The sequence below is a fragment of the Schistocerca piceifrons genome, chromosome 4 (genome assembly GCF_021461385.2).
Source record: "Schistocerca piceifrons isolate TAMUIC-IGC-003096 chromosome 4, iqSchPice1.1, whole genome shotgun sequence".
NCBI classification, from domain to species: domain Eukaryota; kingdom Metazoa; phylum Arthropoda; class Insecta; order Orthoptera; family Acrididae; genus Schistocerca; species Schistocerca piceifrons.
Window position 1 is genome coordinate 524,992,891 of NC_060141.1, and position 14,843 is coordinate 525,007,733.

The following is a 14,843-nucleotide window of genomic DNA, read 5'->3' on the forward strand; positions in this document are numbered from 1 at the left end:
GTTCATTCCTGGCTTGTAGTTTTGTTTAAAATAATTTAATGATCTGTCTCTGTTTTAATGATATAAATTATTCTACAGTTCTTAAACTTGTCATTTTCTACACTATTTTTAGGTAATGCTGCTTGTCTCTCAAAATGCAATTCAATGAATCTTAACTAGAGACTTACCTCTGTGATATCTGAATGGCCTTACTCTCGTTTTATCTTCACCTGGTGATTGTTCCCAGTTGGATATTTCATCATGAGACCATAATCTGCACATAATCAGAAAGGCAAACTGGTAACCAACATGGTAGTGGCGTGTTTAAGAATAATGACTCAACTGTGAAGTAATGTATCTCTGGTGACATGGGTATTCTTAAAACCCAGACATCATCGGCAATGATTCTTTAATAATAGTCATTTAGATAAAATAAAGAAGATTTTTATCTTCAGGTACAAAGGAATCGGTGCACTACTACACCCAGCAACTACACATTGCAGTGATTTTAGTCAAATAATTTCAGGTAAGTGTTTTCAACATCAACAGCACAGATTATTTTTAATATCAGGTGTACCATCAGATGTAATGAGATTTAAGTGGCAGGTCCTGGGTTCACCTTTTACAGAAAAGCTGTCAATGAAATATGTACACTACACAATTGGTATGTTAACTAGGGAATTTCACCTAATGTATGGATAAGTCTTGTCAAAAGCTATTCTGAATGCAGCTTAAATGTAGAATTTTTCTTAGCTTTACTGATGGCAAAATTCAAACTGCAGAGCAATTTCCAAGACTAAGAGAGATAGGGAAAATTTATCAGCTATGCATAGAATGGAACTGATTTCAATGAAATTTTGTTTCTGTTATGTTGGTTCATCTTGTGCAATAATATAGCAAATATCAATATCATCTATGAAACAGTTTTATTTATAGGCCTTTTTAAAATAGTGATTTCCTGTGTATTTTAAACTATTTGGAATACAGTGATGGCAAACTATTTATTAGACAGGCCATCACCGACAAATATTCATCTATGATTAGGGAAAGTGATGATGTATCGGCTGCTTCATTTCAAAATTGTCCACATGAAGGGCATTTTAAAATATCAACCACAAATGAATAAAGAGAACATGTACAATATGGTTTCGGATAATTGGTCATTAGACAAAAAAGTATGGTATATTTTACATGAAGAATTAACAATGAAATACCTTTGTGCATGGCAGAGGCCGCAACTGCTGAACGATGAAATGAGAAAATTAATCTCTTATTACCATTCTAACTGTTATAGGACATAAAAAGCCCCATTTGACATTTTAGCTTTCATATTTCTTGGAGGATGTAATATCACAAGTTGTAGATAACTATCTTACCTCTGCTTTCAATGAACTGTGCACAGCTCTCAGCAATAATATTTTGTTTAGAAAATTCACATGCTGAAACCTAGGCCAAGTGGAACTTTATTTTAATGGAATTTTTCTTGGCTCAACTGATCTCAGCTTGCCAAATTTTTGAATTATTCTCTCTTTCTCTAAGGTATTCCCATTTTGATTTTTCTATTTCAGAGGGGAAAAAAAGGGTGGATTCAGCATAGTATCAAACACTGCATGCCAGGTAAGCAAATTACTATTGATCGACGCACGTGTATTGTTGTGTCTTCGTGCATTTTAAACCACGAGAACTGTGTGGCTTTGTTTTTGATCTCGGATGGGAATTCTGCCACCCACCAAACCTCCACAATATCCTCGTCTATCCCTATTCCATTACTGCTTCCAACCCCCTTGCCTCATGGCTCATATACATGTAATAGACCTAGATGAAAGGCATGTCCCATTCATCTTCCCACCTTCATCTACTCCAATTAAGTCACAATCACCACCTACCCTTTCAAAGGCTGGGCTACCTGTGAAAGCAGTCAAGTGATCCACAAACTAAGCTGCAACCACTGTGCTGCATTCTATGTGGGTGTGTCAACCAAAAAGCTACTGTCTGCTTGAATGGTCACTGACAGACTTTGACCAAGAGGTAGTGGTCCCACCCAAGCCGCTGAGCTTGCTGCCCAACACAATGTTCTTCAGTTCAATGACTTCTTCACAACCTGTGCCATCTGGATCCTTCCTTCCAACATCAGCTTTTCTGACTGCACAGAGATGAGCACTCTCCCTGTAATATATCCCACATTCCTGTAACCATGATGTGAAGAGTACAACTCCGTGCCTATCCAAAACAGTGGAAGAATGGCACCTCTCCCAAGGTTGCCATCCCATTCGTTGACGGTTATCATCCAGGATTCGTTGACGATTATCACCCAGAATAGCACAGAAACACAACTAATTGCTGAACGCAGTGTGATGTCATTCACTGGCAGTCCATGCTTCACTGTCACAGCACCACTTTAAACACAACTGTTTGTGTTGTGATGTGGTGTTAAAAAGGCAGCCCATGCATGGGATGGTACTTCCCTCATCTGGCTGCAGCCAGTCTCCAACCATAGTGTGGGATGACATAAAATATTACAAAGCAGCCACAGGTTATGATGTGCTTGATGCACAACGTGGTGATCCTCTATATGGTGATTATGAGTAGTTGACTGGAGCCTTCAAGAGAAGTATGCTTTTGCTCATGTTCACATGCAGTCCAACATTGGACACTGTCATACCTGAATGGGCCACAAATCTGAATATTGCATGATTACACGTGCCAAGTGGAGATACTCAATAAGAGTCCTTTTAAACACTGTCAGATACTGGTAACTCTGTCTCACACTATTACATGGCAACTCTGTCCCCTTCACATTGATCACTGAACATCTGATGCTTTTTACGCCCTACCAAACCTGGTAACAACACCAGACGTTAGCAACACTAATGCACTCTGGTAGTCGTTCTACCTGCCAGGGAATTGCAGCTCTAATCATTTACATATTGCCAAGACTGTGTATGTGTATGAAGCTACATTGACACCTGACCACGTCTTGAGAGTGCTTGATTTTTTTTTCTTTTTTTCTTTCTTTTTTTTTCAGGCACATATATTTACTGAAACAAAGGTGAATTGAGAAGTTTCAATTTATGTAGGCAATGTTAAAGTCCTTCCTGTATGAAACAAATTATTAAATGTTTTTATTGATGAAAGAAAGAAAAGAACAAAATACCAAGATTAATGTCATGTTAATGAAAAGCCACTCCGGCTGCTTAATTAGATTTTTATGGAGTCTACATGACCAGATTTGGCCTTTATATTAGGTCATTACCACATGTATCTGAAACTGATGTTGTTAGTACATAATATGGATATACGAGGTCTGTTCAAAAAATTCCATAACATTCGTAATTTCATGCCAATGGTGTGTTGGAGTGAAATGTGGTTGGCATATCTGCAAATGCCTGTGCTTAATGTGTGGCTGCTAGAAGTTTCATTGTTGTTTGCCTGTTAGCCATTTTTCAGTGCTGTATGTTATGTCACACAGTTCGTGAATTTCAAGATGGCAGAGTTAGAGGAGCAAAACTTCTGCATTACATTTTGTATGAATCTCAAAGAAAATCTTTACATGCGCACACCAAATGATGCAGGAAACCTACAGTGATGTGTGCTTAAGCCTTATGAGTGGTTCACATGGTTTAAAAATTGTTGGATGGAAGTTAATATGACTTGTTCAGGAAGCCCTTTGTCGCTTACTGATAACGCATATGTCAGGAATGTCAACGAAATTGTGCATTCCAATTCAAGACTGACTGTCCACGAGATTGCAGACGAATATGACATCTTAGATGGATCATGTCATGAAATCCTGACATGGCATCTTGGAATGCATCGTTTTGCTGCACAGATTATCACACAGCGCATGAGTCACTACAGACTTTCACCTCAGAATCTTTGAAGATCTTTTGGATTGCACAAATGAGAATGAGGTGTTCCTTATTTCGAAAGTTGAAAACCTCATTGAAAGGACGAAGATTTGCAATGATAGATAAGATACAAGAAAATTTTGAGATGGCACTTCCTGTGATCCAGCAAGAGGCATACCAAGACTGCTGAGAAAATGCCACACTTGGATGTCAGCACGCAATTCCTCATCCCGAATCAACACAAAAGTTTACCTATCAAAAGCAAATCAGACGCATGTTGAAAACACATGTATGAGAATGAGGACCTAACGACGACGTCACATTATGCAGTGTATCAGAACATAGAGAGCAATGTTTACCACCTACACTACAGTACCAGCCATTATGGCTCAAAGAGTAGACTGCTGTGACATCAAACCCACATCCACCATGCAGCTATGGTTCAAGTCTTTTCACATTCCTTTTTTATTTTTTTTGACGTCCATTTCCTAGTTCTCGATGTTTATAATGAGGACATCATTTTGTCACATAACAGTGTGATACATTAAACTGCATGCATGTGTCAACTAAATGTGCAGTGCACAACCATAACTGGTCTTGTCAAGTTCATGTAGGCGGCCTCCCTAGGGCGCACACGATATCAAAGGGCAGAAAACTTTTCAAGTCCATTTCGCTTTTAAGTTACATAATTTTTTTGTACTTATACTGTGTGTGTGTGTCTCCCATCTCCCATTCTGTAAAATATTTATATATGCACTAACAATAGAAGTTTCAGATACACTTGATAATGGCATAATACAGGGTGATTCAAAAAGAATACCACAACTTTAGGAATTTAAAACTCTGCAACGACAAAAGGCAGAGCTAAGCACTATCTGTCGGCGAATTAAGGGAGCTATAAAGTTTCATTTAGTTGTACATTTGTTCGCCATTTCAGCCAATAAAGTTTTTGGTCCCTTTTTCTTCGAAGGTGCTACTGTAACTGGACTACAGTATCTGGAGACGTTAGAGAATTGGCTGTTCCCTCAGCTCGAACAAGAAGCACAACAATTCATTTTTCAGCAGGATGGAGCGCCACCACATTGGCACTTTTCTGTCCGTAACTACCTGAACGTCAACTACCCGAGGCGATGGATCGGCCGCCAGGCAGCCCGTGACGGAGCACTTCATCACTGGCCTCCAAGAAGACCTGATCTTACCCCCTGCGATTTTTTCTTATGGGGGTATGTTATGGATATGGTGTTTCGGCCACCTCTCACAGCCACCATTGATGATTTGAAACGAGAAATAACAGCAGCTATCCAAACTGTTACGCCTGATATGCTACAGAGAGTGTGGAACGAGTTAGAGTATTGGGGTTGATATTGCTCGTGTGTCTGGAGGGGGCCATATTGAACATCTCTGAACTTGTTTTTTAGTGAAAAAAAAAAAAACCTTTTCAAATACTCTTTGTAATGATGTATAACAGAAGGTTATATTATGTTTATTTCATTAAATACACATTTTTAAAGTTGTGGTATTCTTTTTGAATCACCCTGTATAAAGGACGAAACCAGCTGTGGGGAGTTAATAAAGTTCCAGTTATGCAACTGGTATGGCTTTTCATTAACTGAACAACAATCATGGAACCAGCACCCTTCAAATGTGGAGAAACTGATGATGGTTTTAGTTAAAAAAAAGTCAAGTAATCTGTCATAGGAAATATGATATGCAATTATTTGTATTACAGTAATATAATTAAAACCAAAAACTTGACAAAACAACATTATGCACACATTCAAGAAATTATAAGTGAATTGCAGTTGTAGCTACATTGTTCAGTATGTATTATTCTAACATTCAATACTGGTTTATCATCTGTTCAGTATGGTGCTTACTTTGTATCACAATCAAGCACTTTTTGAAACTAACCATGTTGTTGACTAATACTACCGTAATTTGGATACTATTCACATGTTAGAATCAACACACAATTGTAACCAGACTGTATCACTTAATTTCTGTTTTATGGACCAATGGAAGATATAAAAGCAAACAGATTAGTACTCAAGTAATTGCTTCTAGTGTTACTCCTAACAATGGTAACTTAAAGAAAGTACTAGCATATTTCTTATTTTTAAAAAATCTAGTTGGCAAAATCCAATTACTACAGTAATTAATTTTCTATATTATGCAAATGGATTAGTCATTAATATTAGAATACAAAGCACATATTTAACTCACCTCTTGCTTGGAAGAAGACTGTGTCTACTTTCAGCTGAATTTGTCTGAGCAGCTGTTTCAGTTTTTGTTAAATCTGTACAAACATCTACACTGCTTTGAACTGGAGAATTTTCTTTCTTTTGGTTGGAACTCCAGGAACCTGAACCCACTGATCTTGTACTTTGAGCTGAATGTTGTGACAATTCTGTTTGTATGCTTGAAGAGACTTCTGTCTGCACAGGTGAAGTACTGGGAACAACAGATTTCTTTGTTTCTGAGTTCATGGGGTTTCCTGGCTCTGTGCTGATGCTTGTTGCTGTTGTCAGTGCTCTTTCTTGTAGCGTTGTTCCCTGAGAAAGTTGTGTAAAATATTTAAATTTCTTTGTGGGCCTCCTTGTTAACACAAAGGTCAACAGAAATATCCCAAACATAAGAAAACACCTTGTTTTGATACATTGACGCATGCAATTCCCCCACATACAGAGTATGAAGAAATTTGGTGAACTTTTGATTTACGTTGCTCAGTAAATATACTGATGAAAATTTGAAATGCTTGTCATCTTCATTTAAAGATCTCTCACTAATTTTATGGACTGCAAACAGATCTTTATAAACATATAAAACAACTTTCTTTAGAGTGATGTAGCAGGGTGTTTGTTTAATATTTTCATGCTACATTGCTTAATAAATGTGTAATACATTCACTTTAACAACATGCTCACACTTTGAGAACAGCATATTTGTACTGGAGAGATAAAAGGGTGCAAGTTCATTTTCTGCAATTTTGTTTTTAAACCACACAATGAAACCCTGCTTCATTTAAGGAAATAGGAGATCAGTCCTGTTATTAAGTGTTAAATGGACATGTAACCTCCTAACATGGCCATGGACGGGAGCAAGAAGATAAATACATTACAATGTTTTAGCAATAAGTAAATATGCTATAAAAAAGATTAAAATATGAAATAACAACAATTACTAAGCACCATATGCAGGAGGTGTGGAGTCGCAGGCAGGCACAACAAAAGAGTGTACTAGAATATTGCAGCTTTTGGACAAAGTCCACCTTCAGAAGTAGAACTAGCACACATTCACACAACAGCAGCTCACACACACATGGCTACTATCTTTAAGTGCTAAGGCAGTGAGTGAGTTCTACTTCTGAAGGAAGCTGAAATATTTCTAGTATTAACAATATTAGGAGGAGGATGGGTTACTATTCACCGTAAAGATGAGACCTCATCTTTATGGTGAATAGGCACAATGTAAAGACTGTTGCATATTATAGCTTTTAATACTGCTGGTATTCCAAACTGGAGTTACTATTGCTTGATATTTCTAGGAATTAAATCGGGAATCATTCCTTTTTTCCTTATGTTAATGATACCTGTCCCAGGGAAAACAATGAAGAGATTTGAGTAACTATCAAAGGCAAAAATTCACTTGCAAAAGTTATAAAACATGAGACCGAAACTGTTCGCCATCACTTGCCTGCAGGAGGTGAAGTTTTATGTACTTCCAACATGACAGGTCAAAAAGGGTGGGTTGGGTGTGGGGGGGGGGGGGGTGGGGGGGGTGGGGGGGGGGGGGGGAAGAGGGAGGGAGAGGGGGAAGAGATATATAGAGAGAGAGAGAGAGATAACCGGGGGGGGGGGGGGGGGGGGGGGGGGGGGGGTGGGTGGGGGGTGGGAGTGGGGGGGGGGGGGGGGGGGGGGGTGTCAAAGATAGTACTTTGGTAATCATTGTGCCACCTTCAAAGACAACTAAGATGAAAAGGAGATTGGGAAGGATAGCTAGGACAGTTTTGTAAAGCCATTGTAAGAAATATTGATTTGTTTAAAAGAACTGCTGTTGCCATTGGACTGTAAACAAACACTATAAACATTAATTGTTCACATTGTACTGAAAAAAGAATCTTTAATAATTGCCCCATATCACACAATTATGCTTCCTATTGTGGGAGAAAGACAAAAACAACATGTTACAGTGTATAGAACCATATGCATTTACGGGAAGTTTCAGAACATCATAGGCCAAGGCGAAAACAAAAATATGATACAGCAGCAGGCTCATTGTTTCAATTATACATGCTAAATTAGAATCTAGAAACAAAATAGACCACATACCAAGGTTTTGTTGTCTGTCACATTACATTTGGCAAGATTTAGGTGTTGCAAGAGCAGATTTCTCCATTCCTTGGATGCTTCCATGTACATATTTCGCAACCTGTCAGGAAAAGATAAATCAGGGCCAACAAATATAATTCAGTCAAAATAACTGTTTCTTGTGAGCTTAAATATGATAATGTATGGGCACCTGTGTATACAGCACATTACTACTAATTAACCAGTAATAAAACATGGATAAGTTATCAACTGAGATGAAATTATTGTTTCGGTTCCTGATGAGTTTTTTTATAGAAATCGTGTTAAATATGGAGAAATTTGAACATATAAACAGACCTTTTTATCTCTTCTCTGTCATGCTCGAGTTTCAGAACAAGGGCTCGCTGCTTTTTTTTAACAGATGGGACGAGGTTTTCTTTGCCACACTGCTTCAACTGTCTGTAATGCAGAGCAGATCAAATGGAAAAAGAACTTATATACCATTAAATAGGGATATGTAAATGCTCTACTAGGACGTGAACAGACCGTTACTTTATTATTTATTGCAGATTGTATTTAAGTGAAAAGTCTTGAAAATACAAAATATTTGAAATGCCATGTAGAAAGTAAAAAAGGAATTTGACCTTTTGTTTGTTTCAAGTGACATCATGTCAGTCTTGAATCGATCAAGGAGTGCCTGCTCTGTTGTGTCCAGAAGAATGTCCTGCTCATGTGCACGCATTGCTTCTTCCTGGATCAACTTCGCATACTGCAAAATGGGAAAACATGATATGATGAAATATGGACAAATAACTTATTTTTATACTTGACATTTAACTACTCACTTCAGGTCAATATGAATTGAGTGAGTTTTCTGCAGCTTATCTTTCACAAGGTGAGGTCCAAAGTTAGTCAATTCTATGTAAATTCCTTTGCTGTCAGCCTGTCCCATTTAATACCACTGTTGGGCTCACTTTTTAATTACACTTCGTGATTTGACCCAACACGATCACCTGTGTTGCTCTGTATTCCAGCACTGTGATTTGACCCTATCACCTGTGTTACCTTAGTATGCCTATGAAGTTGTCACACACAAGACTAATTACATCATGCACAGAGGTACTGTAGCAGTCATTATGCCTATGCTCCTTATGCAATTTGAAAGAAATCCTAACATGTGGTACCATGGTAAGTATTATCTGTTGCATACTTCACAGTGATGACACCAGTTGCAAAGGTGTTTCTTAATTTGCATGTTTTATGTTAAAGATATTTCATGCTTCACATGCCTGTGTCTCCCATACTAATTTATTAGTTACTGTAGTAGGGTTTCACCCTCTTATTATAATATCTGAATGTAAATTTTCTTGCCCTGACTTAGTAGCTAGTTCTTATAAAAATTGTTTAATGTAATGTACCATAGGTACGCATTTGTTCCATTGTGGCAGCTGGCCGAGCCTCATCGTGGAACTTCTCACGACGCTTAGTTTCCTTGTTGCTTACGTGTGACCCTTATTCACGGCCTGGTGTAGCTCCGTCTATGTTTTTCTTATTGTTTTTAGTATTTACAGACATAATCTTATGATTATGCGTCTTTATTCTGTATTAGTTTTATTCTGTGGCATGGCCAATGTTTGGCCCTCAAAATAATGTAATGTTTGTAAGTATCACGATTTTCCTTATTATGAAAGCATTAGATTGATGTATTTCAATGTTTAATGTATGTCTGTATAGGTTAATTTATATGTTCTGAAGAAGATACCATTATTAGAATCGAAAACTAGGCAAAAAAAAAATTACCTTACAACTGATGGCTGAATTTCTTATTGTCTGAACAATTCATGTTTGCTGAAGTGCTGCATTATGTTAAAGATTTGTTAAAAGATGATTGTTGTGCTAATTTCAGTCCAGAATAAAAGTAGAGTACTTTGTAAGCTCAAAGAAGACAAGTATAATAACAGCTTTCTGTGACAGAAAAATGCTGTAATTTTTTTTATGAAATGAAAGAGGGAGAAAATGCTTAAGCAGAGAGCAAAGTGTTTCATTACGTATAAATCTGAACATGAATTGTATAAATAGAAGACGGATTTACACTAAGTTATGACACATCTGTATATAAAATGCTGATGATAAGTAACAGCAGTGGATTACTGTTTCTGCCACTTTGTCTTCAGTAACATCAATGCAAATTAGGATCAAATTTTTTTAAAAAAAGGACCATTTACTTGCAAAAGTCATGTAATCAATGTAGAAAATCTGGAAAAATGGGAGAGAATATTTTAAGATGTTTCTTCCGAAACACCTCCTTGCCATTTGCAAAGACTAATTCAGTGCTTTTGTTGGACTCTTGGCCTGGACATAAGAGTGCTTCTCTCTTTATGAGGATAATGATAAGACTGTTAATATAATTCGGATGACTGGGTGTTGTGTGATGTCCTTAGGTTAGTTAGGTTTAAGTAGTTTTAAGTTCTAGGGGACTTATGACCATAGATGTTAAGTCCCATAGCACTCAGAGCCATTTGAACCTTTTTTTTTTTTAATTCAGATTCCACCTGGAAGTAATAATGTGATATTCTGCCTCTTAACAAAAACATTTTTCAACAGTGTAAATCATTTTTCAGGTAATTGTCAGACAATATAATTTCTGACAGCTCTGTCATTTCAGCTGTATCAGCAGGACAGTATTGTTAAACTTCAGTTATTTCTGCATTGCCAGTTTGTATTACGAATTTGGTCAATTATGCCTGGTATGGAGCAAAAACAATGGCCACGACCATTTCTTACTTTATTCCAGTTATGTCTAAATAAAACTAGTAATTACTGTGAACTGCTGCAATGCATTTATGTTTCTTTCATCATATGTGCCTAATGTACAGAAAAGGATTGTTTTCGTCATCAAATGGAAACTTTGCATTTTTGTGACAACTACAGGAAATAAACAAGGACCTGTTTCATTGTTAACAAAATATATATTATTCAAAAATAATCATAAGAACTGTCCTACGGGAATTGTCATAAAATATTTATGTCCAGAAATTAAAGTCCCAATTGATGGAAGTCGTCTGTAATGTAACATCATACACTGCCTTAACTTTCTTTCCCCTGCTAGTCACTTGTCTAATAATTACTTCTGCAGCGGTTTATCTGTCAATATTAACTGCAAGTTATTAAAAAAATTAATAAAGTGAGATTTTTGGTATGGTTTAAGTTCTTATAATTCATGTGTGTGCACTCGACACTCTGGACTTTGCACTATGCACCACTATGTCCTCTTGTCTCAGCTACATCTGCTTATTCACTGATTCGAGTGCTAGGCAGGAAAGGCTGTACACACCACTGCTACTGGTGGTCCCTCCGACTGCAAAATGAGTAACTTTAATATTTTTTTAAATACTTGCAGTTCACATTAGCAGCTAAAATTTTGACATTGCATTTCTTTTGGTGTATTCTACCTGTGTGAAAAAATTCAGGGTGAAATTTGAATGTCAGATTGGACTGCTCTCCAGTAAATGCAAAAAAGTCTTAAATAATCTCAGTATTCCATCGGAAATTTGTAAGTTCAGAATTCTGCCATCAACTGTATCCCATTCAACTTGACAGTATTTCAATATCATAGCATAGAGCATTGAAGAGCTAGGGGGCAACTCTGGATGAGTCTTTAAATTGGGCAGAGAATACTATTGCCATATACCAATAATTATCAGTGAGAAAGCATTATATTGAACAACTGACTCTTTCCATATCATAATGAGCAGAATGTACAGATGCAGATGAGGTTGCAATTATGAATAATGAACCATATCTGAACTTTCCATTTTTCAGCAGCAACAGTTGATGGCAACACAGTAATCTTAAATAAACAACACAAGTACTACAAATAAGGCATGAAAAGCCACTAAATACTTCATAAGTACTATGAAACAAACCAAAAATAAAGATATTACCTCACATTCACCCACCTTACAATAAGCTGCTATGGAAATTTGTCCTTTTTTAAGAGCTGCATCTAATATTTTCGTAACAGTGCTTTCACTTAGTGAATTGAGTTTTGAATGTTTGCTTTTTGTACTATTTGTTTGGCCTTTGAGAGAATATGAAAAGGAAATTAAGACATCAATATGAAATTAAGGTTATATATATGTATGAAAATCAAATTATCTTATACTCTTTTTAAAGGCTACTATTGGTCAGTTTCAATTTAGATTATACCTGAAATGTCCTCACTCACAGAAGTGAAGGAAGAGTCGTATGAATACTTTACATTTTGCATCTCTCTATTTTCTCCAAAAGAATTATTTTCAGAGTTGTTCAGTACATTTTTCTCTGTTTGGAATAATTCCTTTTCTTGTTTCTGAAATCTAACTTCAGTGTTTGACTCCTACAAACAAACAAACAAAGTTAATGCAGAAGTGCAACATCAAGAAAGAAGGAGAAGATATGGTCAAAAGTATAATGGTGTAAAAAAAAAATTGACAGCATAAATGTACACCCAGCTACATTATTTCTTGTGTGACAAGAAAGCTCATACTATGGCAAACTCGCTGAACAGCCATTAATAATATAGAAATGTGAAAGAAAGTGACAGTACACTTCATTGATTTACAAGGGCCTATTGTCAAAATGTGCTTGTTTGAATGAGGCAGAATGATTGGTCTCCAGATACTGGGTTTGTTCTACTGTGATATTCTGGCATGCATGTGACATGCTGCTATGACACTGATGAGTATACGGGACCACTGGACAGCAGAGGGTTATATGTGGTGACATCTGAGTACTTGGCCATGCAATGTGGCTACAGCACAGACTGATCATGATCTTGTCTGATTGGCTGTTACGTCCAGTACAATTGCATTAAGAGAGGTGGTTCGACACAATGAAGAACTGCACAGCAAGTGGAGATACCTTTGTCAACAGTTTGACAAATTCTACTACATGTGCTATGGTAGTATGCATGCCATTGTATTGGTATCCATTATCCACAACTACAAATGTCTCCAGAGAGCTGACTAGCAAAATGTAGCATTCTGAAGCAAGTTCCACTTCACTCCATAGCACAGTGATTGATTCATATGTCTCGGGCAATATTGTGGTAGTGAGAATCTAACAGCAAATACTGCTGAGCAAATACCAGATAAATGACATGTGCAATGAATATATTGCATATTACACATGACCTTGACTCCTATGTCTTGTGGGCAATCTGTAGACTGACCACTACATCAGGGACATTTTAGAACCTTATCTGTTGCCCATCCAACAAGCAATTTCAGATGCCGTCTTCCAGCCAAATGTGCCAAGGAATGCACAAGTCTCTTTTGGTAATATGGCATTGTTGACTGGGAGTCCTAGAGGGCTAGTTCAGCAGCCTGTTTGAAAATGTTTTCTTTCTTCATACATAACTGAACATTTTTTTGTGAACTGTAATTTGTGTTTCAAGCATATAATTCCAGTGTAAGTGACTGATGAGTCTGTTCAGAGTTTAATGTCATGCTGATGAAAAGAAAAGGAGAGAGTAAAATCCACTGGAGGCAAATAGCCAATTCGTCACAAATAGCACTTGGAACACTGATGAACATAATGTTCTCATCAGTTGGACAGATTACCACCAACAATGCCACATCACATCACTCCAAGGCACACCGAGGAGTAGTTTGGATTTTACGTGAGGCATTGATCTGAAGTGTACACCAGCACTTCTGCTGCCCTTGCTGGCCACAGTCTGGCAACGAAAATTTCTTCTAACCACTGGAATTCAAACTGGCTACCTCTGAGTTGATCATCATTGCACAAGTTTGAATTAGAACTTGTGGCTATGTGGGGACTTCGCATAATGATGAATTCCCAAAAACAGACATGAAGTTATGATGTGCTCATCTGTATTATAGAATTAATTTCATTCACGTGTATTCTCGATTGTATTGCAATGTTCACTAACATTAATGCACAAACAGTTATGACCGTTACCTGTGCATACAGCAAATCACTTAAAAATGTGGCAGCAGTTTTGAGATTTTCTTGCCTTTAAATACTGTATTACAGAATGGATTTCACATTGGGCAACATTTTCATTTGCTGCTATTATTCTGGATGACTACTGGAGGTGAACAAGAAGTTATGTTGCTTTCTCACTATTGTTGCTCTAAGCACACTAGCCAGCTGCACAAGACAGTAGTGTGACTGTTCTGTCCTCCTCCACAATTTTCCGCCAATTACTGTTTAAGCAATACATATCCCTGCTGCTCTTCTTGTATGTTTTCACTGTTATCTACGTACCTTCCATTAGGTCATTGTCTCTGTCTTACCTTTTGATAACCAAAATAGAATTTCTTTGGTTCTTCTATCACACATTTAACTGGATGTACATCTATCCCACTTCCATTTCATTTTCGTAATGGAGTAGGTTAGTTCTCAGCTGCTAGATGAAGTGCTGAATAGCTGTTCTCTCTCTACCCCATGTGGTTGTGAGGGTCTTCTGACAAGCAAGCATTTCCACTCACTTTCTACATGCTTGTCTGCTATTCAGAGCCTCCTTTATTTTGGGAGTAGTGACTTAGCCTCTTTTACATACTAGAATTATGACGCTATATGATAAATTGTAGCCTGACTGAAGACAGATAAATGAACTAACACACAATGATCAATGTCTCCAACATGTTGTGGGTTCTAATTTACATTAATTTTGCCCTAATACACTTTTGTAAATACCTGT

At 37.2% G+C, this 14,843-nt stretch overlaps 1 protein-coding gene across 1 annotated transcript in view; it reads right to left on the reverse strand.

Moving 5' to 3' along the window:
- LOC124795978 overlaps nucleotides 1-14,843 on the reverse strand; it is a 258,146-nt gene that overhangs the window by 174,530 nt on the left and 68,773 nt on the right. The window contains exons 5-11 of the mRNA XM_047260060.1: nucleotides 12,344-12,512; nucleotides 12,094-12,215; nucleotides 8,779-8,903; nucleotides 8,492-8,593; nucleotides 8,156-8,255; nucleotides 6,051-6,379; nucleotides 168-253 (exon numbers count right to left, since the gene is read on the reverse strand). Coding sequence (XP_047116016.1) covers nucleotides 168-253; nucleotides 6,051-6,379; nucleotides 8,156-8,255; nucleotides 8,492-8,593; nucleotides 8,779-8,903; nucleotides 12,094-12,215; nucleotides 12,344-12,512 — 1,033 coding nt within the window. The remainder of the gene's footprint in view (nucleotides 1-167; nucleotides 254-6,050; nucleotides 6,380-8,155; nucleotides 8,256-8,491; nucleotides 8,594-8,778; nucleotides 8,904-12,093; nucleotides 12,216-12,343; nucleotides 12,513-14,843) is intronic.